The sequence below is a fragment of the Haliaeetus albicilla genome, chromosome 4 (genome assembly GCF_947461875.1).
Source record: "Haliaeetus albicilla chromosome 4, bHalAlb1.1, whole genome shotgun sequence".
NCBI classification, from domain to species: domain Eukaryota; kingdom Metazoa; phylum Chordata; class Aves; order Accipitriformes; family Accipitridae; genus Haliaeetus; species Haliaeetus albicilla.
This window is the reverse complement of record NC_091486.1, coordinates 34,997,033-35,024,628: the sequence shown is the minus strand read 5'-3', so window position 1 is coordinate 35,024,628 and position 27,596 is coordinate 34,997,033. Positions and strand designations below refer to the sequence as shown.

The window sequence follows — 27,596 nt, the reverse complement described above, 5'->3', positions numbered from 1 at the left end:
TTACTACCTGATTTTAATATATCTTGGTTCAATTTCATGCAGACTTATTGTCTTCTAATTATCAACACAACAATTTGATTCGCATCCAGATTAAGGCATTGCCCTGACTTCTAACACCAGAGCAATGCCTGTGGTGGTGTGCTGATTTCTCAAGCAGTAAGCAGTTTGCTGTTGTCTCACATCCCCAAGGCACAAATAAGCAGATGCTGCATTAAAGCTTGTTTTACAAAACTGCTTCAGTTGTGATATACATTTTTAATATAATATACTGAGTGCATTACAGTGAAAACTGCCAGGGCCAGTAAACTCATACAAATTCATTACCAAGACCAGCTTCTCAATTAAGTCTAGCTGAAGACTAGATCTAGTAGAAAAGAATTGTCCAGAAGAAGCTGAAAAGAGTGAAAAGCTTGATCATGTTTTGCCACATGTGAGCACGGCTTAGTTTACCATTTCGGTTTTCTGAACGTCAGTTGGGATCGTTTCTCATCAAGGGCAAGCTTTACTGACCTTTCTCCTTTTCAACACAAGGATACTGTGGTTGGCTTGAAAGCTTGTATTTTTTTTTTACCATATTACTATTCTGAGCGTAAAAGCAGAGGTGCAGCTTTTCATACCCAGAATGGGTTCTAATAGGAGACACTAGTAGCCAAAATGTTTTGGAGCACCCACTGACATGCTTTCATTCATGGGTAGGTTTAAAGGATCAGAAATTATATCTTCTGTTTTTGAAAGACAAGCCAAAGGAGAAAGAAACATTTTCACTCTTCTTGGCTTATTTGCATTTCTTACCTACACTCTTCTCCCTCAATTGACACTGTCAGCTGTAGGATGACAACTGAAGAGCACCTCTGGAGTACTCTGTAGTTAATCCTCTACAACGCCTGTAAACTATATAGCGAATTGGCGATTACAACAGGAACTCTTAAAAAGCACAAATTTTGCCCTTCCTTCAAACAGAGGGGAATCTTTGTTGAGCACTTTGAAGAAACTCAAGCTAGCAGAGGATTATTATTCTAAACATATTTGTTTAAAGACAATGCAATGTAATATACCAAATATTAATCTGGCCAGCAGCAGACTAAGGTTTACACAAAGCATCTGCTGGCTGCCTCTGGTAAAACATTACATTTGTCTCGACGGTGTTTATGGCATAACTGGCTGCTACTGCTAAGAGCCGAGTTACAGCAGCCTTGTGCAACAGCTTACCTTAAAGGAAGAGAAGTTCTGTAACACATCCTTCTCCACTACATTTTCAGGATTGCTGTCTTTTATGAATCCCTCTGCCACTAAATCTTTCCAGACAATAACAATGCAACCACAGCAAGGGGGATGAGTTAACGGAAGAGCTTTCCCTCCCACGCTACTGTATTTTCTTCTGTGCTTCACTGCCTCTCTTGGACGTACCCAGCACGCACCCCTGAGCAGTGTTCCCAAAGGCTGATCACCAGGCCAGGGTGCTCTGCGATGTCTTCTCCCTCTCTTCTTTACGTACATACACGATCATGAGACTATGCTTACTTTTGTCTCCACAAGATGATGGCACCTTCATCACCATTTTTTCCCCCTCATGGGACTTAACGAAGATGAGGGTTGCTAGAACTTCCAGTATGTTTATATAAGCTCAGCTGAGACATCAAGCTGAATCAGTCTAACCCCTTACGAATGACACTAAAAGTGATACTAAGTCCCAAAAACCACAAAGGCTTTTCATTGCCTGCCCCACTCTGAGACACTGCCATTTGACAAGTGACATGGCTAAATGACTTCTCTTTGCCACTAATTTAAGACTGGAATTTGCAGGGATTTACACAGTGACACTTGTATCATACATGCTAGCACCAACTACCACTGTACAAGTAGCTGGGCACTAATTTAACCTGACTGTAGCAACTTGTGCAATCTGACAGCTCCCCATGCTGTTCACCTGCTGTCAGATCACAGTCTGCTGAGGATCTTATGTTCCCTCTACATCCCTTCAAATTAATAGCATTTTATCAGTTAGTTCTACAATGCTGTTAAACACAGAAACAGCAGAGATGACTTTGAGGCCCTGATCCTGAAGCCATGGCACTTTTATGGAAAGGGAGAAAACACAGATTATATGCCTCACCATCGTGTATCGCCTAAGACAAACGGGGCTGCATATTCCTAATTACATAGATTGCACAAGTAACCTCTTCAAGAAAGAAGAGACTTCTGAAATGTCTCATGAAATAGGATGAAAGATTGATTGTGTCACCATTTTTCCTGTCCCTAGCAGCTGTTCAATTTCTTAGTTAAGACAAAGAAAAATCTCTCCTTCCTATGAATTAAGTTGAAAAGGAATGAAGCAGGAAGACCTAAAGATGAAGACAGAAAAATATGATGAAGTAGCCTGGTGAATTTCCAGGCTACTATGTGTAGAGGTTTCTTCCTGTTTATCAACTTTGAACCTTCTTGTGTTCTATGTTTAGAATTGTTTTCAAATAACTACAATGCTCTAGCAAATTACTTCAGATATTCTTTCCAATACATAAATTACTGATAGATTGTTCTCAGCATTACTTCCAAATAAAGGCTACTTTTTTGTTCGCCCTGGCACTGGCTTGAGACAGTAACAAACCACAGATTCTTCTCAATCTAGTTGACCTCTGTAAAATAGGCTTAGTGTTAACACAACTGCCTGACTGTCCAGTGAAATCAAGGGGATCTCTTTTAACCAACTGTCCTGGTTTCAGCTAGGATAGAGTTAATTTTCTGCTTAGTAGCTGGTACAGTGTGTTTTGGATTTAGTGTGAGAATAATGGTGATAACACACTGATGGTTTAGTTGTTGCTAAGTAGCGCTTATCCTAAGTTAAGGACTGTTCTGTTTCCCACGCTGTGCCAGCAAGCAGGTGTACAAGAAGCTGGGAGGGATCATAGCCAGGACAGCTGACCTGAACTAGCCAAAGGGATATTCCATACCTTAGAACATCATGCTCAGTATATAAACTGTGGGGAGTTGATCAGGAGGGGTGGATCACTGCTTGGGCATTGGTCAGTGGGTGGTGAGCAATTGCATTGTGCATCACTTCTCTTTTTCTTGGGTTTTAACTTTTTTTTTAAAATTATATTCCTTCTCATTACTATTATTATTATATTCTATTATTATTATTGTTAGGATTACATTTTATTTTACTTCAGTTATGAAATCATTCTTATCTCAACCCACGAGTTTTACTTTTTTTTTTTTTTTTTCCTCTGATTCTCCTCCCCATCCCACTGAGGGGGGGAAGTAAGTGGCTGTGTGGTGCCTAGTTGCTGTCTGGGCTTAAACCACCAATACCAAAAAATACTGTAGCACAGGAGTTGAGATGGAAAGGAAGTACTTAAACCTCAGGTAGAGGGTAGATGGATAGGCACAAAGAAAACATAGAAAAATCCTTCTTAAGACTACCCAGCACTAGCTCATGCCTGTTAAAACTGCTCTTTTCAAGTAGTAAGAATGAATGTCTTAAAAACAAAACCTTTCACTTCATATGTACTATTGTCAGTTCAAATATGGCTCATGGTATTGTTTTCAAATCAAAAAAGAATCCAAGAAAATCCTCCTGAACAATATAAGGAAAATTTCAGCCCAAAAGCACCTGTCATCCAGCTAAAGACATCCAGAAAAGAGTACCTTATAGCAGAGAAGCTACAGCACGCTGTGGCTTTCCAACCCAAATCCGTAACACTAATGGGTTCAGATACAGATTTACTCTGCTGGTTAGAAGAGTTCCTTTCCATGTAAAATGCTCTTTTTGGAACCCCCCCCCCAAAAAAAACCCCAGACAAAAAAAACCCAAAGAAAAACCCAACCCAACAAACATTATTGCTGCTGCCTATAGACACTGCTTAGGCATTTGCCACCCTCACCTTTAGGAGAATGCCAAAGTGTTGAGATCGAGGGCCCCAGATTTGTTCCACCCCACAGGGTACAGCCTGATAGAGTATACCATGTGAATGGTAAATGAAAAATCAAAGGAAAATACCCAAGTGCATTTTTCCAGGACCCACAGCACTGGCAAGATGCGAGCTTCCCCTGCTGACACAAGGGAACCCTGCCTGGCCCAGCCACAGCAAAGGGACAGTCACCACCACCAGGGCAGGAGAGGGGAAGCCCCAGGAGGAAACCAGAAAGAGCTCCAAGAGCAAGGATGGAGCCAAGCTTGGCACAGCCCCGGCACCTGAGATCTCGTGGTTTGACCTCGTAACTCACTGAGCGCCCTCAGCTCCTTTTGGGAAACGTAAGGGGTCAGAAAGCAGCTATGGGCAGTACCCGAGGGAGCTGTGTCAGAAGGGGTTGTGATGACAAAGGTGCCTGGGCAGGCGTCAGCTGGCCTTTTCACTGCTGTTGTCTAGGTAGAAGGTCCCAGCCTGATTCCCACACATGGACAGCTCGGCCAGGCCACCTGTGCCATGAGCTGCGCTGTCACCAGGTCACCTGCTGAGCCTCTCCAGTGCTGCCTGCAAAGGCTTCGCAGGGCAATCCTCCTGCTGGCTTTTAAAGGTCCCCTTCTGCTGCTTCTGCGGCACCCCAGCGACTGGCAGGACCCTGCTCCTGAAGTCCTGAGCCACTGAGCTGAGCTTTCATTTCCAGCAGATACTCAGGTGCGTCACCACCGACCCTGGTGCATCAGGTCATAGGAAGAGAGACGGGACACCAAGGAGGGGGGCCATGGCCCCACTGAAGCTCCTCACACAAATGGGGCAGGGGAACCTGCCCATACTTCATGATGCCCCATGCTTTGGGGCCGAGCAGCCAGCTGCGAGGGGAGAGCACTGCCGTGCCATGCACTAGGGAGCTGGAGGCAGGAGCCAGGTGACAGCACCTTATACTCACCACGGGAAAGCTCACAGTTTGGCAAATACTCAAATCCCGTAAGGCTTGGGGATTGTTACACAAAGGCAGGGGAGTGCTCTGCACTTTGCTAGCAAAAGCCTTCAGAGAGCCAAGGAAGAAAGAAAAGACTAGCAAAAACTTTTAAAAATATTTCAGAAAACCTGTGCCAAAATCTCCTTCGACATGTATTCATGACTAAGCATGAGAACTAAATTGCTGCTGCTGCACAGAGGGTGCTGCTTGCTGGTCACAGTCTAAAAGCACTGATGCAGCAATAAGCACAGCTTAATTGCTGAGAAGCTTACATACTAATAGCAGAATTTTCGGTCAGAAACATGTGAAAAAGCCTGTAGGCTTTGGAGCAGTAAAATAGAATTGGGGCCGTATGGTGGCAGAACAAAGTCTGCTGAAGAGTGTTGTATTTTCTGCCTTTGATAGGGACTTTCCAGAGCTGTCAGCTGAGCTGCAGAATTAGAAACCTGACATTGCAGCAGTCAGTTTTTAGAATTCAAGCTGTTCAAATGACTTGTCTCCAAGGAGGAATATCTAGCGCCCAGGAATCAGTAGCGAAACAGGTAAAGATGCCAGTGTACAAGGGCAGCCACCCCAACGCCATGCCCCAGACAGACAGGCAAATCTACCAAAAAGAAGTTGTGGGAGAGGATGATGGAAAAACTTGCTCCCTCTTTGAATCAGTACAAGAGAGATGCTATAGACTATTCACTACATTGTGAGATTGCAGCTTGCTTATATTTGATTCCATGTTACAGATTGATCTTCCATATGCCCTCAGTTCATGCTATGCCAGTGCTCCAAGCCACTTGCTGAAGAGATTATGAAAGAGCCTATTTTGTATCTTCACCTCTGAATACATTATAAGTGACAACGCTTAATTTTAGCCAATCTGAACAGCTAATTAGATGTAAACAGATTGAAAAATTGTACACATGGGACAACTCATTTTTCAAAAGGCCACTAATCTAAACAAACCTGAGTCCATCAATTTACTTCAACATTTGTCTGAATGAATTACAGCATAGACCTGTCCTGCACTGGCCTTGTGATTCATATAACTGGTTCCCTCCTCTTTTGATGACAATCTCAGACACTGTACAAAAAAATAAGTTATTTGTTTATCAAGGCTCTATTATAGCAAAGATGAAGATGCCTCTCTATCTGAAACTAGTGGACAACGTGTATGAGCCAAAGCAATTACAGCCTACTCCAGTACCTTCTCTCTCACCTCCCAAACCCATGACATACACTAATAAAACCAGGGAGGCTCTTTCTAGTAACAGATAAAAATCAAATTATATTTAATCATGATCAATAAGGGTTCCAACTTTAGAGCTCTTTGGGTGTGATCCTCCCCTCTACTTTCTCCCCCTTAAACCAGGAGAGACGGGAAAGAGAAGGATCCTGGACAGATCCTCCAGAGATAGCTGGTGATCCTCCTCCTCTTCAGAACTCCCTCCAAGTACCAGCTCGGGGTAGACCAGTAATTACACTGGGAATCAGAGCAGCACTGCAGGACAGAGAAAAGCCCGAAGGGGCCTGTCATGTCTCAGATGAGATGGGGACCGGCTGAAGTTACCCAGTGCCAGACAACATAAAGAAGTCTTAGGACGAAATGCAGTGTAGTGTGGCCTATTTTTAAATACAGAGCAATTAGCAGAGCATTACGCATGAGGTTTTCCACTTGCTACTAAAGCCCACATCTCTTCCATTACCTGCATATGTAAATGTACACAATGAGATGGGATAGAGCAGAGAAAAAAACTTGTGTGGATTCTGAAATGAACAAACATATCCACATAATCAATCCCTTTCCGTATTGCTTAACACAGAAATCTTGCTGAACAAAATAGGCTAAACTCAGCCTATTTCATGCGTAAACTAATTTATGGTGCCTAGAATTAAGGGCTCACTGAGCATCAGTTGTGACCTCCCATGCGACAGAGGCCCTGGACTTTCAAATTCATCCTTGGATGTCTAGATTGCTCTGCTCAAACAAGTGTCAAAACCTCAAGTGACACAGAATCCTACCTACCTTCTAATCACTTCTATGTGCTATTGCCTTCATTTACAAACATGCATCTAACTTTACTCTGAGTTTGTCTAGCTTTAATTGCCAGCCTGGCATCTCATTAGACCTTTGTCTGTCAGCATAAAGAGCCCGGCTGCTCAGCTGTGTTCCCCACATGGGTAGTTACTGATCGTGACCTACGCACCCCTTTCCTTGCCCTTGACAAAGCTAAGGGCATCAAATCTTTCACGGCAAAGCTTGCTTGCCAGCCACCGCCCTTGGCTGTGCACAGCCTTCTCCCCTGCTTCTCATTACCTTTGCAGCTGCAGGCACCACCTCTGGTAAAGGTGGAGGTAATTTGACATCCTTACCCCTGCTCAAGAGTCTGCTTCTTAAATATACTGCGATAACAGCAGCCCTTGGGCCCGTTGTGTTCGCAGAGGACTCTCACAACGAGCCCACTAACTACCAACGCTCCAGCTTTCTTTGTAGCATCACCGTTTCCAGGAGCGTTTCCCCACCTCGCTCCTCTGGTTTCCTGTCTTTGTTTTATGATTGTGGCTTTATGTTTGGCTACATCAGAAGGCCTGCTCTTGCACCAGTATACCCAGTAAATCAGATTGGGTTACGTCAGTGAACTGTTCATTTCTTACTTCCCCAGTTATATCTGCTGAGAACTTGATCAATGAGGAAAGTATGTGCCCACCTAGGTCACTGGTAAAACAAACAAACAAATAAATAGCATGAGGCTGATCCCTGTGCTGTCCATCTAATAATGATAAATCCACTTATAATTACATTGTGAAAGGCATTTTTTTTACTCCACTAATTGAGTACCATGCTAATTTTGCATGATTCTTGTTCCTTAATCACAGTGTCATGTAGTGGCATGCCAAATATTTCACTGACATCCACGTACACTAAATCAATATTGTTGTCTTTATCAAGCAAACTTGTAACTTCATAAATAACATTTCAATTAGTTGACAAAATCTATTACATCAGCCCATATTGCTCAGCATTAGTTCTCATTTATTTCTTTATTAAGCAGGTCTGGGTCTTCATGTCCTGCTTTACCTCAATCAATGTCAGATTGACAAGCCTATAAATAACTGAATTTCCCCCCCTACCATTTTTAATACCCACAACCTACATTCTCTCAGACCTTTAGCACCTTCCCATGTTCTCAGACTTCTCGAAAACTAACATTAAAGTCCCTTAACTAGCTCTCTTTAAATTCCTGCCTGCAAGATACTTGGGACTGCTGAAGTAAAAAGGGTGCTGCTTCAGTAGCTGCTTTTTTAATGGATTTAAATAGGCACCATCATTATCTAACTCCCATGCAGCTAGAACAAATGAGATCAAGAAGTCCAAGGCATTAAAAAAAACATGGGAAATATCATGGAAGAGTTTTGACCTCTTCTTCCCTGAATCATGATATTTTCAAAATGCAATTTGGAGTTCTCCCTGTTGTTGAGAATTTGGGGCTTCTGTTAAAGTATTCTTCTGAGCAATGAGGATTAAAAACATTTTATGTATTTGTTTTAAATGAAAAACTAAACATCTTCTATTATACTATTCAAAAACCTGGGCTGAAAGACTTGTGGCAACATCTTAAGAACTGGTAGAGCTGTATCATAAAATTTTAACTTGTCTGGATTTGATTATGAATTGTTCCAGATTCTTGGGCTTGCACCACACTCTTTAAACTTGTCCTGTATGTGCAGTTACATAAAGTAGGTGGCACTCTCCAGTTTGCTAAGTGTCAGGGAATCAGTCAAGCCCTTCCTGAAGATAAACTCCCACTGACTTCAAAGACAGCAAGCAAAATTTCTGGTTTTATTTCCCAATCTCTGACAGGAAAGAAAGCCTCTTAAACAAAAAGGAATTTAAACATCCAATGCAGAATATATTAATTTGGCAAATGCAGCTGAGGTCTGAAATGTAAGAGTTAAAGAAAAGTGAGTACATGAACCTTGAGAGAGACTTGGCAGTTTTCATCCCATTTGTTCTTTTTAAGATCTCATGAGAGCATCTAAGAAAATCCTATGTCAGGCCAAAGCCAGTTTGAAGCAAGCACATAGTAAAACAGCTTCTTCAATCACTAAACCACAGAATATATAACCAAGAGATGAACAAGGATCTGAAGAAGTTCTGGTCACTCAAGGCTGCCTCAGGCCCCACTTGTGCAAGACATCCACATTCAGAAGAAAACTTTAAAGTCAATGGAACTTAAGCATATGATAAAAATTAAGCATGGGCTCGAACACATGCCCTTATCCCATGAAATAAGGTGTTGGTAGTAAGCATGATAGAGCTATTTGAAAGCTTGAGAAGCATTTTTCTTCCCTGTGGAAGAACTCCCTGCATAGGAAAGCAAAATGGTGGGCTAGATTCACCTCTCACTGTCATCACAGCTAATCTCCAGTGACTCCACAGTTGTCACAGGGAAAATTAATCCAGGTTTACAGAGATGTAGCAGACAAATCTAGTCCACTACATCTCTCTCTTGCTACGTTTACAATAACAGACCAATAAATGAATATTTGTGATTGGATGCCTCCTTTTTAATCTGTTTGCTGGAGTATCATAGAATTTGTTTGCTGATTTGATGACTTAGTTATTTGTGGATTTACAGATGGCACATGATTAGACAGCATATTTTGGATTTTTTTTGCTCTGTTTCGACGTGGACAGGCAATTTTGACTTTTAAAGCAAAACCAGAGCATCCTCAGCATTTTTTGATGTAGGTGAGCATCTTCCATTCACTGTCTACTTGTGTAGCTCTGAACTACTTAAAAGAAGTGCTAAAAACCATGCAGGACTGCATAATTTGGGAAAGGAGCTATGAATGGACGACATTCCTACTTCTTGCCTACAAAAGTCTGTGGATCTTTATGGCATCTTCTATTCATTTTCTTTGGTTTTGCATGAATGGCAATGGGTCACAAATAATTCACTATGGGTCAAGTCTTTCCCATGGTATTTCTCAGCGTTGATGGTCTTCTTGGTGGGACCTGTGCATTCACATCAAGGACACAGCAGGGACTTTGGCCCATTAATAACAAAGGAAGCACAGGGATAAAAAGCATCGCTTTTCATTGGATTTTTGCATTCTAACTTCAGAAGCAGCAGAAGCAGCAGAAGCAGCAAGCGAAATATAGGCAGAACCCAGGCAACTAAATCCAAAACCATCATCTCCCAGACTGGTACTTTATATATAACCCTGGAGAGCTTCAAGTTCACAGGAGCTGTGGGGATTTGCTGGAACACCTCAGTCAGGGAGTGTCAATTAGCTCAGTCCTTAGCTCAAATGAGAGCCTGAGAGGAACCCAAAAGCTGGTTTTCCCACCATTTCCATAACTTCCTAGGATTTCCAAAACCTCTAACGCATCCTACCCAGCACAAAATGCCCACTGCAGAGTCCTAAAAGTTCAGCACTTGCAAATGCCCAAGTGCTTCTCATGTAGTCAACAAAAACATAGGAACTTCATCCTTTCCTAATTTTTAAAGGCCACGAAGAGACATTAACTGCCTTTTCCTGACCTAACTCTTGTATAGGTCAGAAGTGCACCAGCCCTGAACTAGAAGTCATGTAATCATGTTAGGACAGTGAAGAGCCTGAGCTAATAAACCAAGCCTTTCAAAGAGCTTATTGGTTTGGGCTCAGTGCCATGCTGAGGTTAACAAGGTAAAAACCTGTTTAACAAAGGAGACGTATATTTGACCATCCACAGTCAGGTCAATCATTTAAGATTTAAACATTCCCTCCAGAGGTATTCACCCAGTCAGTGCACGTTGCTTATAGTTGATTCTGTACCTTCTGATGCCGCTTTAAATTATACCTCCCAAATTAAATTAGAGTAGAAGAAGCTTTCCTATTGCCTTATTGCAGTTGATGATAGCATGCAGGGTCAGCAGATATTCTAAATTCACATGAGAGAAGCCTTTATCACTTGTTACACACAGGCAAAGGACGGACAGGTTCTGTAGTTCAAAATATGAATTTCCTTTCTTTCAGAGGTTAAACTAGAACACTCCCAGTATTTTCCCATATATTGAGAACACGCATGTATGTGTGTGTTTATCAGCATTGAATTTTATACACTGCTTCATTCAAACCAATATACACTCCAGGTTTTATGGTGTATTTTGGTTTAAGTGTTACTGCTAGGACAGTGTTTTCAGCAATATTCATTGTGTTCTGCATAGTCCTGCCCATCAATCAACCTTGTAATAAAGCAGAAAGGGAAATAGGTAGAAAAGCAGCAGAGCTGCTGAATGCAAGTTAGTCATACAAAACCAGCATGGAGACAAGTATAAAAGCAATTGGGTCAAAGTAGCCGTTTGTCTTTGATTAAAGAAAAAAAGATACACGTGCTGCATTACAGTTTGCCTTAAAAAATAATTTAGGTTTCCAAGCTTTAATTTTTTCTTCCCTATTTTCTCTGGGTTAGTGTTTCAAGATGACTGCTGCTCCATACAGATTTATAATATGTATGTGTTTACTCACACATCCCTAAGCCAACAGGAAAGGCAGACCAGAATTCCAAATCTATCATTAAATCTACATGTTGGCACCTACAAAGAGCTGCAGGACTTCAATTTTTCTGGATAAGACTAAAGGGATAAATCGAAAGAATGAACAAACAAACAAAAATGCCACTCTCATCCTTAAAACACACACACAAAGTGAGAGAGACAGAGGGGGGGAAAGAAGATGGCTTGTAAGGTTGTTGATTTCCAGGTTTGTCTAAAAAATTAGGAATAACTTCAAGAACAACCTCCAGTTCTTTCTGGATTACATATGGGTCTGCGACAAACAGCATGGTTCAAAAGTCACAGCGCCGGTTTGGCTCTGAAGTGGTATATGTTATTCCCAATTCAGCCACTGAAGCATCATGCGACTTCCAGCCTTTGCCCAACTTGGATATCCAGACTGTGCTTCACAGATTTTATTCTCTCCCTCACTGTGAAGAAGTGCCTCACAGTGTGGTACACCCTAATACTGGAGTCCTAATCTTACAATTAGCACCTCTAGATGCTACTGTAAAATAAATGGTGACGATGATATTGTTGAATTATGACTTGTTTTTTTTCATTCTGCTTTAATCTAGATCATAAAACATTAACATAAAAATCAAACTAGGATAAGATCTGTGTACCCAGGGGCCTCATATAATTCCCACTGAAGCCAGTAGGACTTGAATGGAAATTGAATGAGGCTCTGAAACGAATTCAACATAGGTGCTTATGCACTGCCATGCTGGGGATCACAGAAACACCTAGTGCAATAGTCACTCATAGTAAATCCATCGGACTATGAATGCAAGCCAATCAACAGAGCTAAGAATACAGATAATGCAGGGAGGGAAAAGAAGTGTTCAATGAAAAAAAAGAAACCAAGGAGAGATGTTCTTATCACATTAAGAGCTATAATGAAATACTGCATCTTGAGTTTGTCGCTGTTTGAAGGAAGCTAGGAAACGAGCAAGAATTCATTATAAAGCTGCTCAAGACCAAAACATGAATCATTGGGTTCTAAAAAAACCCAGTTGTCTAGAGAACGGCATAGATGAAAATGAATGGAATCTCTTTAAATTACTCTCTGTATAAACTCTTTCACATTCATTCTTTCTGCCATTGATTAGCATCTTTCCGTGATACGGGTTTTTAAATAATTCCACACCATACTCTCAGCTTCTGCAATCAAAACACAGAAACTGCTCTTGATTCTGCATTTTTAGTCTTCATTTACAGGGAAAAATGTCTTCTGCTGTAAGAAACTTGAACACCTACTGTTCTTACCCATTTACTGGATATCCCCAAAAGTGCATGATGAAGGCTCAGTAATCAAATGAGATTAAGATTCCCCCATCACTTTACAAATAAGGGGACTTTGGTAGCCTATTGCTGCATGAAGAAGGATTAAATCACCTCTGGAAAGCCCTCAAGATCATTAATGTGCTAAGAAGCTGGGACCTCTCTGATCCCAGCATCTCTGACAGGAAAGCAGAAAACCCCATTTCCTAAATAATGAAGTGAGAAGACCGCTCTGCAAACCCAGGTAGGAACACACGGAAGGGAAACGTGGCAGGCAAAACATGGCCTCTGGTTATACTGTTCCTTGTTCCTGCTCTGTCCAGTTTCCTGAGAAAACGAAGCTCGTGTGACCACACGGTGTGTTTGTGTATGTCTGTCCATTGCACCAACCCCTTCCCAGCAATTGCTGAACCCTTTAACCAATTATAATTTCATGTGACAAGAGCTCCATTGAGGGAGAAGCAGTACTGAGAGCTGAACTGGTGTTGGTCTTGGGGAAACCACCTCAAAGCAAGAAACTTGCCACGTTCCAAGAACTGGAAAAACACGGTGTCCTCTAGTAGTTCACAATTTGAGTTAATTTCCTAGTCGATGTGTACCTTATCAGATCAAAGAAATCCAACCACAAGATACAACTCTGTTGAAAAGCTGGTTCCCTTGTCTCACAGCTCGCGGAGCGATATACAGAAACACTAAGGGAACCCATGAGAATAATATGGAGGGGCTGCGGTAAGAAGCAACATCCTTTTCCACCTATAAGTGCTGAGAGGCAGAGATTCCTGCTGCTATGGATGGTCCTCAGCAATTCAGACTGAAGGATCAGCCTTTACAGGTGCCTGCAAGTCCATCCACTCTTTGTCTTTTTAACCAGAGTCTCCTAATCCGCGCCCAGGAGGCATTGCTCAGCCTGCCCATGCCCACAGCAATCCCCCAGGGCTCCTAGCCTCCCGTCTGCCTGGCTGCAAGGAACCTCCCAAAGACAGACCGCAACAGTCACACAAACCTGAACCTTGCCAGAAAGTCTGCCAGCTCTGAAAAACACAACAAATGTAGATGCAACATAGAGCAAACAGCAATACCGAAGTGTTGTGCTAGACCGTGTCCTGCCGGCGCTCTGACAGCAGCAAGACACTGGGCAAATCAGCAAGAGAATGGCTGTTCCTAAGGGCTCCCAGCATCTGAGATATCTCGGGTACCTCACTGCAGATGTACCCAGCACCTCTGACACTTGCAGCATCCAGCACAGCCCCATTCTGCTGATTTAGGCAGAGGTATGGCCAGCTGCGAGGCTCCCTATGGCTGTAGCTTTGCAAAAAATGATGCTCCATTGGTTAGCAGTTTGTTAACCAAGAATTCCTGAAGAAGCGCAAGAAGGGAAAACTTTCATAAAAACAGAAAACACACAAGATTGCCTAAGACCTCAGGCTTCTCATATGAAAACATCCCACTCATGACTGTTGGAGTGGATTTTACAAGACTTACTGTGATGACATCCAAAATTTATTACAGCTTTTACAACAAGACCGTGTCTAGTAAAGAGTGATGTAGTGACAACATTTACTTGGCTGGATTTAGCTTATTAGGGCACATAAATATACTTTTTTACTTTAAGAACAGCCATAGCTGCCTACTAAATCTTGGATAATACAAGGCAGTTTTGTAGACCTTTAAACACATGCACCAGCTTGGTTCTGTCTCCTTCACAAATCTGCTTCCTTTCTATCTGCCCAGTCAGTCCCCAAGGTCCTGTTCTGCTTGTGTTTTCTCAACCTTAGCTTTTAAAATGAAACTGTTTAGAAATTATGCTTTTAAATTCCTATGCTTTTTGAGTATTCATTACTTTTAGAAAGCAGCCAAGTTTTTTTCCCCCCACCTCCCCAGTTATAAAACAAACTGGAAATTTTATCTGTTTTCCTTGGTACATACATGATGAATTTTGTGCAACTTCACTTGAAAACTGATTTATTGACCATATGCATGAAAACCTTATCATAAATATAAATTAAATCGTAGATTTCTGTTAAGCACTGAATTAGGAATTTCTTTCGTGTAACAGTTTAAAAAGACAATTTAAAAGAACACTAGAGTAAAATAGGAATAGCTGGACAAAACTTTTGAAAATTAATAGCAATATTTTAGGTTGCGGTTTCTGGGGAGCCAGATTTAAGCGTGTCAAAGTGTCCTGATTTCCAGAGAGCAGCCTGAGTCCCATATTGGAAAATTAGGTTCCTTGCAAGTGCTTCATGCTCATGTTGTTGACCACTTCATAGGTAAAAATAATACTTTACCTACACATTGTGCTCTCTAATATACTGGTTACCAAAACCACACAAGGACTAGGTGACATCTTGCCAAATGACAGGACTGTATTTGAAAAACCTGAATCCAGCCAGGACCAGCCATCAAACCGGGTAAGACCCCAGACCTGCTGTCTGCATCTTATGCAGAAAGCTGGCTCAGCTCCTGGTGGCTGTCCCAGCTGGGGGACCTCAGCAGCATCCCAGCCTGATGCCGAGCTTGCCCTTCCCCTGCCACAGGGGTCCTAGAGCTTACCCAGGGGGCTTGGGCAGAAACGAGGGTAACTCTTAAGGACAACCTTGCACAGCCAACCAAACCAGCCCTGGCCCTCCCAGCCCCCAGAGAAACCTGACCCACCAGCCCCACCATGCAAGTAACTCCCAAAAGTCATGTTCCCTGCCCCGAGGCAGGGCACTACCCAGACCCAACATTTCTACTACCCAGAAGGATTGGTCACAAACCCTACGACCAGTGTTAAAACAAGCAACTCCATAAATGACTGCACCTAAGAAATAAAAAAACAACGCCCAACTTAAATGGAAGTTTGCCTACATTTCACAGTATCCCCTGTATGCAGCAAAGGGTTTGGACTATTTCCACGTTCATTTTTGCTGCTGCTGTTCTTAAAAAAACACATTGTTCTTTCCCTGTGACATTTCTTCATATCTTTGAAAGAATGCTCTCTGTTACCACAAAATATTTGGCTTGAATCCTCCAGTGAGGAGGAGCCAAGGGTTTGGCTCATGTTTTAAAAACAAAAGAAATATTACTCTAAACATAAAACAAATGAGTGCAACTGTAACAGTAGATGGAGATAGAGCTCCTAGCACAACCTATGAATAATTCCAAGTCCTATTAGAAGTTACACAGCTTTCTGAATTTCCCTAGAAAACAGCATGCCATTATTAGGTTCCAGCTTGACTAAAATGCAAAATGTCACTTTTTCCAGAGAAAAAGCTAAACGAAAGACAATACGTAGTGTAACAACTAAACTGCAAAGCATATCCACTTACAATCTGAAATTGTGAAAGACAATGTGAGTACACATAAGCCCAGAGATACTAGAAGATGGCTCTTACCTCCATCCCCAGATCCTGAGCCAGCATCTGAGAAAAGAATAGAAAGAAATTTGTATTCATATGCTACAGTATGTCCTGTAAACATGCAAAGCAAGACTGTTAAGTGTATTACAGTGTACCTTACATTCGATGTCATCCCTGTGTAAATTATAGAGATCTAATCTGAACATAGTTCACTCAAGCCATCTTCCTCATGTCTCAACTCTTTTTCTTTAAAGTCTCTATATCAGACTAAAATAACATAAGCCCTGGAGTGCTGTAACGTCCTCATAAGCCTCTGACTCGTTTTGCTGTACTGAGACTGATAAACCTTTGTTCCCAACAGTTGTGCAAAGTTACTTCATTTGCCCACTACTAAACCCTCACCATCAAAGAGAATTTTTAAAACCCATTTGTTTGAGGCCTGACCAATTAGAAATTCACATCATTATCTGTACAAAACAGTGACATTTCATCAGATCATAACTAGTTGGAATAAACAATTGAAATTATTATTATTCCAAGTCTTTAGATAAATGATTAAAATGCCATTTTTCTCAAGGTTGTTGCTGAGTTTCAAAATTGAGTGCTTTATCTTTATTTCTCCTCTGCTTGATGTTTTGTTGGCTGGAATGACAAGAGTCACAAATTCAGAAAGTGCAACATCACGAAATTGCCAAGCCAGGAGCTTCATTTCAAAACTTTCTAAGCAAGGCAAAGCACAGAAATGCACACACGTGTAGGGTTACCAAAAATAATCCACAAGAGGAGTTTCTTTTGCAGGGAAAGGAGGAAAGTTGTCATCCCATCCTCCCCCTTAGTAGAGGGGTTATCCATTTACCAGCATCAAGATTAATAGAAAGACTTTGGAAAGGCTCCTTTGGGATCCAATTACCCTGTGAACTGTTAGATCTAATTTACTGACAGCAAGGTCTGGTGGATTTGAACTGGCTTGTACATGCCATCATCGCTCAAAGTTAAAAAAAGGAAAACCTTTATTTAAATAAACCTGTCACAAGAATGGCTTAGAAAGGTAGATTTACACAGCAAGACTGCATAGGACAGATGCAAAAGGGGGCTGAAAAAGAGAACAGAAAATGGTGGTGTTTTCCCAGTGACCATGTCCTGCATTTTCCTGATCTGACCTTCTGTCCTGATGCTTTCCCAAATGAGCTTCTGAAGAAAGGGGAAAGAATGGTGTCTTCATTACAGTGCCCTCATGGCTCTGGAAAGCACTGCTTTTCCAGGTGTGCCAGGTCTCCCCAGGTGTCCCTCCTCTTGCCCCTACCCTTTGACGCCCAGACCCATGCCAGTCTCTCCTGGGGGTCCTGTGTACCCTCTCTCTGCTCCATCCCACGGGGGAAACCTGAGGTACACGGCTGCTACCTTCTCCACTGAGCCTCCTCCCTGGGGGGAGGAAAAAGAGCCCAAATGATCAAGACTTCAGGAAAGCACCTTCTTTTTTTTTCCCCTTCTCTCTTTCTGAAATCCACAATGTGCTTCAGAAAAAATGCTTCCAACACAGCCATTGCCAGTAGGCAAGCAAGTTTAAGAAAAGATGTAGTGAGGCACTAAAATTATCCCTTTAATCAAAAAGTTTGAACCAAAAAAGACCAGTTGCTGTGCTGAGAGAATTTACTAAGTTGAACAAATCCTACGCCACAATAGGCTTTGTCAGCCTGAGCTCCGTTTAATACCAATTTATAGACAAAAAAATTGCAGCATATTTTTTCTTCCTCTTGAAAATTGTCAGGTAACAGCTTCAGAGAAGAACAACATTTCCAGGGAAAGAAGTTTATTTTCTCTCAGGTGTACAAAACACAAAATTACAGCACTGCAAAAAGTTTGTCTAATGCACTTTTTATTGACTCCTCCATCCTCAGCCAAGAAGAAAATTCTGCTTTAAGTTTAAAGAACTCTCTCAAGAACAAAGACTTACTCCTCCTGCTCTTTTCAAGTTAACTTCACTGCCCACCTCTAACAGATACTGAGCACAAAAGAAAAACATCAAGAACTCCTGCACATAAGCAACTCAGTTTTCCTGACTGATTTCGCTCATACACCTTTCTAGCTGTTTCATAAAAGCAGAGATACAAATAGCTCACGATGCTCAGAGTTAAGTAAAGATGTCTCAAATACCAGTCAGTTTTCACATATGCTCTTTAATGAATTCTTCCAAGAAGTCCAGAAAAAACCCCTGTTGCACAGACTTGTTCATTGAGTGTGTTTTGGGCCAAATCTTCAGCTGGTATAAACTGGCAGGGCTCATTACAACCAGTGGTCTGTTGAATCATACCAGCTGGAAATCTGGCCCTACATGCATAAGGAAAAACCTAAGAAACTGGATTGCAGGCAATAATGCTCCAGTTCTATCTCTCCAGATTATAGAGAGGTTTGTGGTAATCCAGATGCCCATTTATCAGACATCTGCTAGCTTAATCTGCTTCCAGTTACTTGTCGTAACAGCTCAGAAGTGTATGCGGCACACAGGATGATCAGGAGCACAAGATACGCATTAAAAAAAGAAATCAACTTCTGTGCTGCACTGTTCAAAACAGCATCAAGGGTATACTGTATCATAGACTGTGAGCCTATACTAAGTTAGTTCCTTAAAAGGGAATGATGGCAGCAATTTCTCATGCCTAAGATTGCAAAGAATTATCCCATGATGACTTCAAAGCAGGGATTCAAATGGCTTTTGCCATCCACGGGTTATTTTATTCAGGGGCATGGCAAGGTCCGCAGGCAGCCTGGAGTACGTTATACGTACCAGTCGCACACGATCCTTCGGACACCAGGAGTATTTCACTCTGTTGCTTGCAGGCAGCCTGTTTCAAGTAGCATTCGTTCTGGTAGGTGTCGCCGTTGGAGCCGCACACGGGCACGTAGTCATTGTTACACTGATGGGAACAGACAGAGAGCAGCAGTGTTAGTCACACAAGCAGGGTGGCACGGCATCCATTTGGGTGCCCCCTGCCCCCTTCCAGTATTAAAACCCTGGGGAAACAACAGAGAGGGAGGCATTGACCCTCTTCTTCACCTTTACAGCGACCAGGGGAGAGGGAGGGTGGATTTCAAAAAAGACAAAAGGCAGAGGAGCATAAACCAGACTTGAACTGGTGAGGGAAAAGGTAATCTGAATGGGCAAAGTGTTCAATAAGTGCCCCCAGAGAGGCCTCCCCCTGCAAGAACAAGGTGGGGGCATTCCCAGGGAAGGAATACGGACAAGGCAAAGGGCTCCTCGCATCTGCAATAGCAGCTCATGCATTTCCATTGGATGGCTACAGACAAATTGTAACGAACAGGCTCGCTTTTCCCCTCCTCCTCCTGCACATACACACCCTGGCAGCTACAGAGACAGTTGTTTGCATACACAGAAGTGTCCGCCTGTGTGTGTATAACTCTCTATTTAAGTACTTAGCTATAATTAGAACTGATTGGACAGAGGGAAATAATTTCTGAGACCTATGATCAAAACCCACCCCTCCTTCTGCAGAGACATGTCTGTTCCCAGCGAGCTGCGGCTGGGATGCTCCACAAAGGTCCAAGCTCTCCCCGCGGCGGCCAGCGTGCAGGAGCAGCAGCACCGCAGCGAGCTCAGCCAGCGTGCCGAAGAGTGCAGAAGTTACGCACGCCATGCACCCCTCCTTCGGCTCAAACTCCCGCTCAGCTCTGCAAACTACCTGCTTTGTTCCCTCTACCCCTGAAATACAGCTTTGCCCTCTCTTGCTCACTTTAATAAAAATAATTCCATTTTATATTGAAAATTGGGCAACCTACCGGGTGCAGTTATCATAAGATAATCACACTCTGAGGCTTAGAGATACTTGGATGTACCCTGTACATGGTAATTATAAGAGGGATATGATTATCTCATGATTACCGTACTCTTGGTATGCCTCATTGTTTAATTATAACAAATGGAATGATCACAATTATTATTTACAAATGCTCACCTCTGCTTAAATCCAAGTAAAAATTAAAAAGAAATCATGCTTCCTATTTAGCTGTATTATGCCACAAAGTGTCTGAGGTGTGTTCACCAGGCACAATGTAAAATGCAGACCTGAAATTCCAGGCATATAAACATCAAATATGCTTCAAAGCGAATGACTACAGAAGTGATTAACACAAACAATCGCATAGATTGCATTAATTGCAGGCCTCCACACAGAGCAGCTGCCAAGAAATTATTCATAGTTGGTCAGAGTGACATTTTGATTGGGCCAAATCAAATGACATTTTCCTTATGCATTGTATTTTCTTAAATCTTCCCAAGCTGCTACCCACCCCCAGCGCTCTCTTCCTTTGGAACAAGAAAACCAGCAGCCACAACAGTAGAAATCCTCTCCTTCTGCCCCTAACGAAGGGCTCCTCCACGCCGAGATTTTAAACAGTTGATGGAAAAGTGTTTGTATGCTATTTTCACCACTATGTTCCAAATCTGAGCCATGTTTCAAGCAGAAAATGCCAACTTCATCCAGAAGCTCAACAGCAATTGCTGGAGGCTGATCTGGAATACTTAACCAGGACAATTAACACAATCATGCAAATTTTTTAAAGCATGAAGGATCAAATCATGCTTGTTTTAGACATACTATCTGCTTGTCATCCACGGGACTTTTTGCCAGAGCAATCTGTGCAGAATTTGGCCCCAAGTATCTCAACAGGCTCTGTTACATGTAGAAACAATGCTGGATCCTGTTCCCAAGAAACACAGTGGCAAACTCTCTGCTGGTTTCGCCCAGAGCGAGAGATGATCTTTTACACTGACTCAGCTGCTAATCTGAAAGGCCAGACGGCCCTACATTAACAGCACACAGCATCAAGAGTGAAATCCTGATCCACAGAAACGAGTGACAGAGCTGCTATGAGCTAGGCTGGAACTTCTTCCAAAGCTTGGCAATTTTAAAATGCATTTGAGGGACACCAGGGCTCCAGGAAGGATTAACTCTCCTGACAGAATTTTCCTGTATCTCCTGTGGCTCCTGTCACACTCAAGCTTGGCTTTGGCCAGAGGAGGTAGAGGGTACTCCATGATGAGCACAGGTGATGCAGCCTTTTCTTTCTCAAACTGTGCTGGACAAAGGTGTATTTCTTCATCTGCTGCCCACTCTTCCCACCACTGCCATTGGACAATGAGTATTTGGATGGAAAAGGCAGGATCCACAAGAAACAAAAGAATTGAGATCTTCCAGATGGATCCTGCCTTGGCTTTCAGCTGGGATGGCTCTGAAAGCCACCAGCAAACCATAGTGGAAGTTAACCAGGAAAGAAAACAAGACCACCGATGAGAAGGTTGTGATGTTAAGTCACCAGGTTACTCCTAACCCGCTAGAGCTAGACTCTTGTACTTGACCACGCTGAATCCAATACTTGCAGCTCTTCACCATCATAGAATACTTCTTGCTAGTACTGGAGAATAGACATCGACTGTCAGTTTCCTCAGCCTAGGGACACATTTTTGGCATTGGTTTAGGGCTCAACAGACCAAGCCATAGATGAGGGAGTGATTCTCCATCCCTCAAGTAAGGGCTGATCCAGCACCCGGGGAAATCCGTGTCAAAACTGTTATTAAACCCAGCAGCATGGTGCCATGTCCACTGTCCACTTCTCTTATACATACACGTTTTTAAAATATAGCTGTAGAGCAGGGAAACGGACATATCCAATTCAGCCAAGTATCAGTCAAACGCAGCCTTCGTCGGTACTAGCAGCCTCAAGTGCTCACAGCCAGGGACAAATGAGCTTTGCAAGCATTGGGGTCAGTGCTGGGCACCCAAAGAGTAAGGTTTGTTTTCTAAAGAAAATGGTAACTTGCGTAACTCCTCCTCCTGGTAACACTGTTAAAAGTTTGACCTCCTCCTACTCTCATGGGTTAACTACTCCCAAAATGCCACCCATGTCTTGAACCAAGTAGCACAAAAATATATTCTGGAAATATAACATAAAGCTGCAGGGTGGCCAGGTGATGTTCCAGCTCCACAAACACTGAAGCGTGTGAGGGATTCAACACGCATGAAAACAGGACTCCTTCGTCACATAAAAAACAGTGAATGTCCACAGTCTTGATGACTAAAGAGAAAAGAGGTGCAACATTGATGGAAATAACCAGGTATAATTTTAGATATGTTCATGAAACCTAAGAGGGAAGAGAACCCAGGCTGCCAGACCTATGGCTTTGGGCAGACTGGGGTACAGACCCCAGCCAGCGGTGTCTCCAACCCCATGCCCGCTGGCACAGCTCTGCACCTTCTGGTGGACCGTTGAGTTTGCTCTATGCAGGGAGGGAAGGGGTGGTGGTTCTCCCCCGCTCAGCCCCACCGCCAGAGCCAGCACTGGCCCAGTGCCTTCCCTTCCTGCCTGCCTCCAGGTCTGGGCTTGCCCTGAGCAGGGGATGGGTCTACATTACTGATCGGAAGAGGACACGGTGCTTTCCAATGCAATACAGGTCTCATTGTGACAAGTCAGTGAATGGCCCATCATTTTGCAGTAGACTACGACAAGAGAGCCAACTGATATGAATCCCTTTCTTAGCATGTGCCTGCTGGCTCTCAGGGATGGAAGCTTAACTCAGGCGTTCCAGAGCAGTCTGATCATATTCAGCTTTTCCAATAAAAATAAATTAATTTTAACTCCGCTTGGACAGACATGATGCATCTGTGATTCTGGTTTGAAAAAACCCAAACCAAGATTGCAGCAGCTCTGGTCCCCACTTCTGGCTCTCCCACCCCCTCAAGACACAGGCTGGCCAGCCCAGGACTTTTCAACAGTATGGAGGCAAAATTAGCTTTCTGTCCTTGTCTATTCTCTCAAGCTGCAGTTAAAGCCCCTGGCAAATTCTGGAGAAAACATAAAAAGTAATTATAGTGATGAGGAGTCTGCTATTGATTTGCTCACTATCACCCCAGAGAGCTGCCACCTAAATGGGGGACCTGAATTCTGATGGAGGAGCCCCTTACTCGTGACATAAATTACCTGGCCAGCTCTGCCTTAGTCGACCAGTCTCAGACACCGCACTAGAAATTAATTTTCTACTCTGGTGGCATATCTTTTTGGCTTGTCACATTGTCCACTGATGTTACAAGAGAAGGTAACATCCCCCCAAGCTCTGCCTGTATCAAAGCGGACGCATTTGACTACAGAAGCCCCCGGCACCGCACCGCCCTTCGCAGCGCTGGCACAGGCTCAGCCACAGGTAATTTGCCCTCCAAGGTCACAGTTAGCCCTGCGGCTCCACGGAGGGCTCAAATCAAGACAAAGAGCTCTAAGTGTTTACAGGGCCTGATCCAAAGGCCACTGAAACCAAAGACTACTGCTAATTTCAACCCATTTACTAGCGATCAGGCCTACCATTGCCGAACTCATTCTTTTGATCTCATTTACATATTCATATACCAATTATCTGATTTCCTTAAATCTGTTTCAACCGCCCCTACAGAACTGCTCAACTCAGCATATATAGAGCGTTCACCTCTCAAAGAGGAGGCAACACAGCCCAGAGAGGTTTACTTAGCTTTGTGTACTCTGAATCACCAGGGACCAGCATTCTGCCTTGGGAAAACAGCACTCCCAATGCCTTCTTCCCTGCCGATAGTAACATCTGAGTTTGCTCCTTCTAGGCTACGAGTCCACTGCTCTGTGCCAAATGGCAACACTGAACTGGGACCAAAGACAAGACCCAAGTGCTCTCTGTGGCTGCTCTAAGTTCCCCATGCTCATGGGGCAACATCTGCCCCAGCTTACCACCAGGCAATGGGACGAGTCACAGACATTTCACTGCATTACAGATTTGCCTTAGAAAGAGAAAACAGACCAACCCTTAAATCACTGCACATGCTGAGCCAAGGCAAATGCTTAGAACAGCATTCTCACATTGAATTTTTGATTGCATGCAAACTACAAGTGGAACAAAAAAACCCACCCATGGTCAATATGAATTCTCTCCCAACACGGGAAACACAAACACTTCTGCAAACAACTGTCTTGTTCTTATTACAGAGAATTCCTTCTTTGTTTTAAAAGAAGGAATTTATCACTTGGGTTTTTCTCTGAAGACACATTTGGCTCTAGAAATATAAACGATACTTGTCATGGTTCAAAGCGAATAGTCTATCAAAGCTCAATAATAACTTAATCATCACAGATGTGCACGATCTTGAACTGTGCACTACTTGGCCTGCTCTACTGTAAACACTCAAATCAGCGTTACAAGTTCCACAACTTCACAGATCTGCATTAAAATGCAAGAAACCACAGGTACATAAACGTACATGCAACACGTGCTGGTACATGCTTAAAACTCCTTTAATTTGTTCAGTTTTTATTCAGGTCATTATGTAAAGCACAGCTGTTTTGTGAGTTGACTAAAACATATTAAATGGAATCCTTCATAATGAAATCGTCTGACTTTAAGAATGCCTAAGGTTTAGATGTAGCTGCAAGAGGAAGAGAGAAGAAAGAGAAAGAAAACCCCTAGTACTCAGTAATAGCCCCCCCCTAAAAGTATATAAAACCTAAAGGAAGTTCATGATTTTGGAACAGAGGGATTGCTCCTTAATCTGATCAGCTAGGCAGATAAACAGGCAGAAGCATTGTCACTATGTAGCCCTTCCTGAAAATATTGCATAAGCACATTACAGATCCATTTCTTTAACTAGATCAGAACTCCGAATACAATAAGCCATGATCTGTATCAGAAATGAATTTAGAAAGGACTCTAAATCCTTGTTAAAAGGGCAGAGACGAAAAATCAGAAATGCACAACCTGAAGCTGCAGACCAGAAGGGACATTTAAAGCCACAGCATCTGCATTTTCCCAGAGAAACTTATGTCTTCTTGACACCAGTTGGTTCTCCTGCCAGCTTTTATACATGCTGCCAGGTTTTCCCTCTAACTTCTCTGCACGTAGAGAAATGAATTGCCAAGCGATAGGTTATAAAGGGAGATCCTTGATTTGTATTCTCATTAGTAAATTAGAGAACGAAATATCAATCTTCTTACCTTGAACTGACAGACACAAGTCACACTGTCTCCAATCCTTAAACACTCCCCATCAAATTTACAGGTATTGGTGTCGCAGAGAAAGAGATCATTTTCTCTGTCATCGTAACCTCAAATGTAAAGAGGGAAAAAAAGAAAAAAAAGATGTCAGCTTTGGTCTAGCAAGAGGAACAATACGGGATGATTGCATCTTAATGCACGCAGCACAATAACCTTGCTGATGAAATGATAGAGTCCAGATTTTCTTTTGTCCTTCCCTGTCCTCAGTTTTCCACTTTTTCTCTTGTTTCTCCCTCGGTCTTTCTCTTAGTCCTTCTTCCCCACTACCTCACACACTTTTTTCTATTATTTCACAGACTCTGTGTCCTCAAAAGTCACCCAGTAATTATGCTATTTCATGGCTCTGTGTTGGAAATGTCATCGACTTATCCCCATCCGATCGCAAATGTGTTGGACAAAAGTCCAAATTGGAATTTCTCCAGCCCATGATGCAACAAAGCCCCCAGTAATAAAGACAAACAGGCTGTGTGTTTTCCGTGATGGTCTGCCTGATCCCAATGAAGATTGATCACCTCTAAGTTAACAGGAGAAGTGCCAGGTTCCCCACAAGCCGCTGAGCGAACCTAGCTCTTTACCTTCATTTTCTCCAGGAAAAACCAACAGATCTGACTGAAGATTCAGTTCACGAATACAAGCATGAATTTCAGATTTCGCTAGCTGACTTCCCACTCTAACAGCATGCAGCAAGGTATTAAACAAAACAGCTATATCGGACTCCGAACCCATTAAGATCTAAATCCATCATTTTTTTAAAAACCACCCGAGCGCTCTTAACCGTATCGCTACATGTTTAAGGCGGAGGGCTTACAGTGGAAATTCCCCACCAGCCTAACGTATTATGTGCGATGCCCGCGTGACCCCAAATAACGCTCTTTCCCTCGGAAGGCTATCACGGTCCAACTGCAGAATTACTTCACGTGTGGGAGAAGGGCCGGCTGCTGACCTCCATAGGAAACTCATTATAAAGGTCAGCCCGACTTTAAGGAACAGGCACCGGGTTCCCGGTGGCGCGGCGTCCCCTCTACCGGATTTGCTCTCAGTTCGGAGCCGCCCGCGGGATGCGCACCCACGGCCCGTCTGCCCGCTGCCCCTTCTCCCGCAGCCACACGCCGAGTCGCCCCGTTTAAGCGGGGAACTGCGCTCCGGCGGGGCCGGGGGAGCCGCGCCGCGGGGAGCCGCCCGCAGCCGCGGGGAGCCGCCCGCAGCCGCGGCGCTGCGCACCGGCGGAGGGCGCGGCCGCCGCGCCCGGCCCCGCGGCGCGGGGGGCAGCGGGGCGCCCGGGGGCTGCGGCCGCGCCGGGAACGGCGGCGAGCCCCGGCGCCCGGCACTTGTCGCCTTCTCTCTTCCCGCGTATTCAGCGGGACGCGGCATCACCCTCCGAAGTTGCCTCCCCCGGCTCGCCCGCGCAACTTCGAGCGCCCGGCGGGGCACGGCGGGGCTGCCGGGGCGCTCGGCGGCGCCGGGCGCGGGGCGCTCCCGTGCTTACCGGAGCAGTTCCAGCCGGTGGGCGTCTGGCAGTCGCTTAAGGAGGTAGGGAAGGCCGCCAGCTTGTCGGGGCGGGCGAGGACGAGCAGCACGGCGGGCAGCAGCAGCCAGCAGCAGCAGTCGCAGAGCGTCCAGCCGCCGCCGCCGCCGCCGCCGCACTGCCGGGGCGGGGAGGGCTCCCAGGGCACCATGACTTCCTAACTCAACTCTCCGGCAGCGGCGGCGGCGGCGTGCCCCCCGGGCGGCGCGGCGGGCGGCAGGGACGGGCGGCGGGGCCGCTGGGCATCCCGGGGCCCCGGCCGGCGGCGGCGGCGGGTCAGCGAGCGGCGGCCGAGCGCGGGCGCGACGCTGGGGCGAGCGGCGGAGCCCGGCGGGGCGGCGCGGGGGTGCGGGCGGCGGCGGGGCGGGGAGCGGCTGCCATAGGGGCCGGGCGGCGGGGAGCAGGGGGAGGGCGCGGAGGGGCCGCCGCCGCGCAGCCGCCGCCGCCGCCGCCTGCCCCGCTCTGCCGCCCGCATCCCTCTGCGCGGGGGAAGCAGCAGGTCCCGGCCCGCCGCGTCACGTGCCGCCGCCGCGCCGCCCCCATTGGCCGAGCGGGATGCGGGGCCCGGCGGGCGGGGCCGGCGGTGCTGCTGCGCCCCGCGGCAGCGCCCGGGGCCGGGCCGGGCCGGGCGGGGGGTGGCGGCGAGAGGGGGGCCGGGGGGCCCCGCGCCCGCGCTCGGCACCCCCCCCCGGGCCCCGGGGCGACCCCCGCGCCGCGCTCCGCCGCTGAGCTGCGGGCACCCCCGACGGGGCGGGGGCCGGGCAGCGCCGCTCCCCGCCGCTCCCCTCCCTGCGCGCCCATACCTGTGGGCGCATCGCCCCCCCCGGCCGGCGCAGAGCCGCGGGTGGCCGGCTCACCTGGGTGCGCAGGCATGCACATACGTGACGCCCCCACCAGCACTACCACGCACGGGCGCACGCCCGGGCGCTGCTGAAGTTGCTGGCCGCGCACCCG

The 27,596-nt window shown here is 44.9% G+C and overlaps 1 protein-coding gene across 2 annotated transcripts in view; it reads right to left on the bottom strand.

Moving 5' to 3' along the window:
• Nucleotides 1-27,125, bottom strand: part of TMEFF2 (transmembrane protein with EGF like and two follistatin like domains 2) — a 132,781-nt gene extending 105,656 nt beyond the window's left edge. Inside the window, exons 1-4 of one of the 2 annotated variants that reach the window (XM_069781869.1) lie at nucleotides 26,604-27,125; nucleotides 25,058-25,167; nucleotides 18,825-18,954; nucleotides 16,076-16,102 (exon numbers count right to left, since the gene is read on the bottom strand). In XM_069781869.1, coding sequence (XP_069637970.1) covers nucleotides 16,076-16,102; nucleotides 18,825-18,954; nucleotides 25,058-25,167; nucleotides 26,604-26,793 — 457 coding nt within the window. In that variant the 5' untranslated portion in view covers nucleotides 26,794-27,125. The remainder of the gene's footprint in view (nucleotides 1-16,075; nucleotides 16,103-18,824; nucleotides 18,955-25,057; nucleotides 25,168-26,603) is intronic. The other variant, XM_069781867.1, reaches the window with a different exon arrangement.
• Nucleotides 27,126-27,596: the final 471 nt, after the last annotated feature.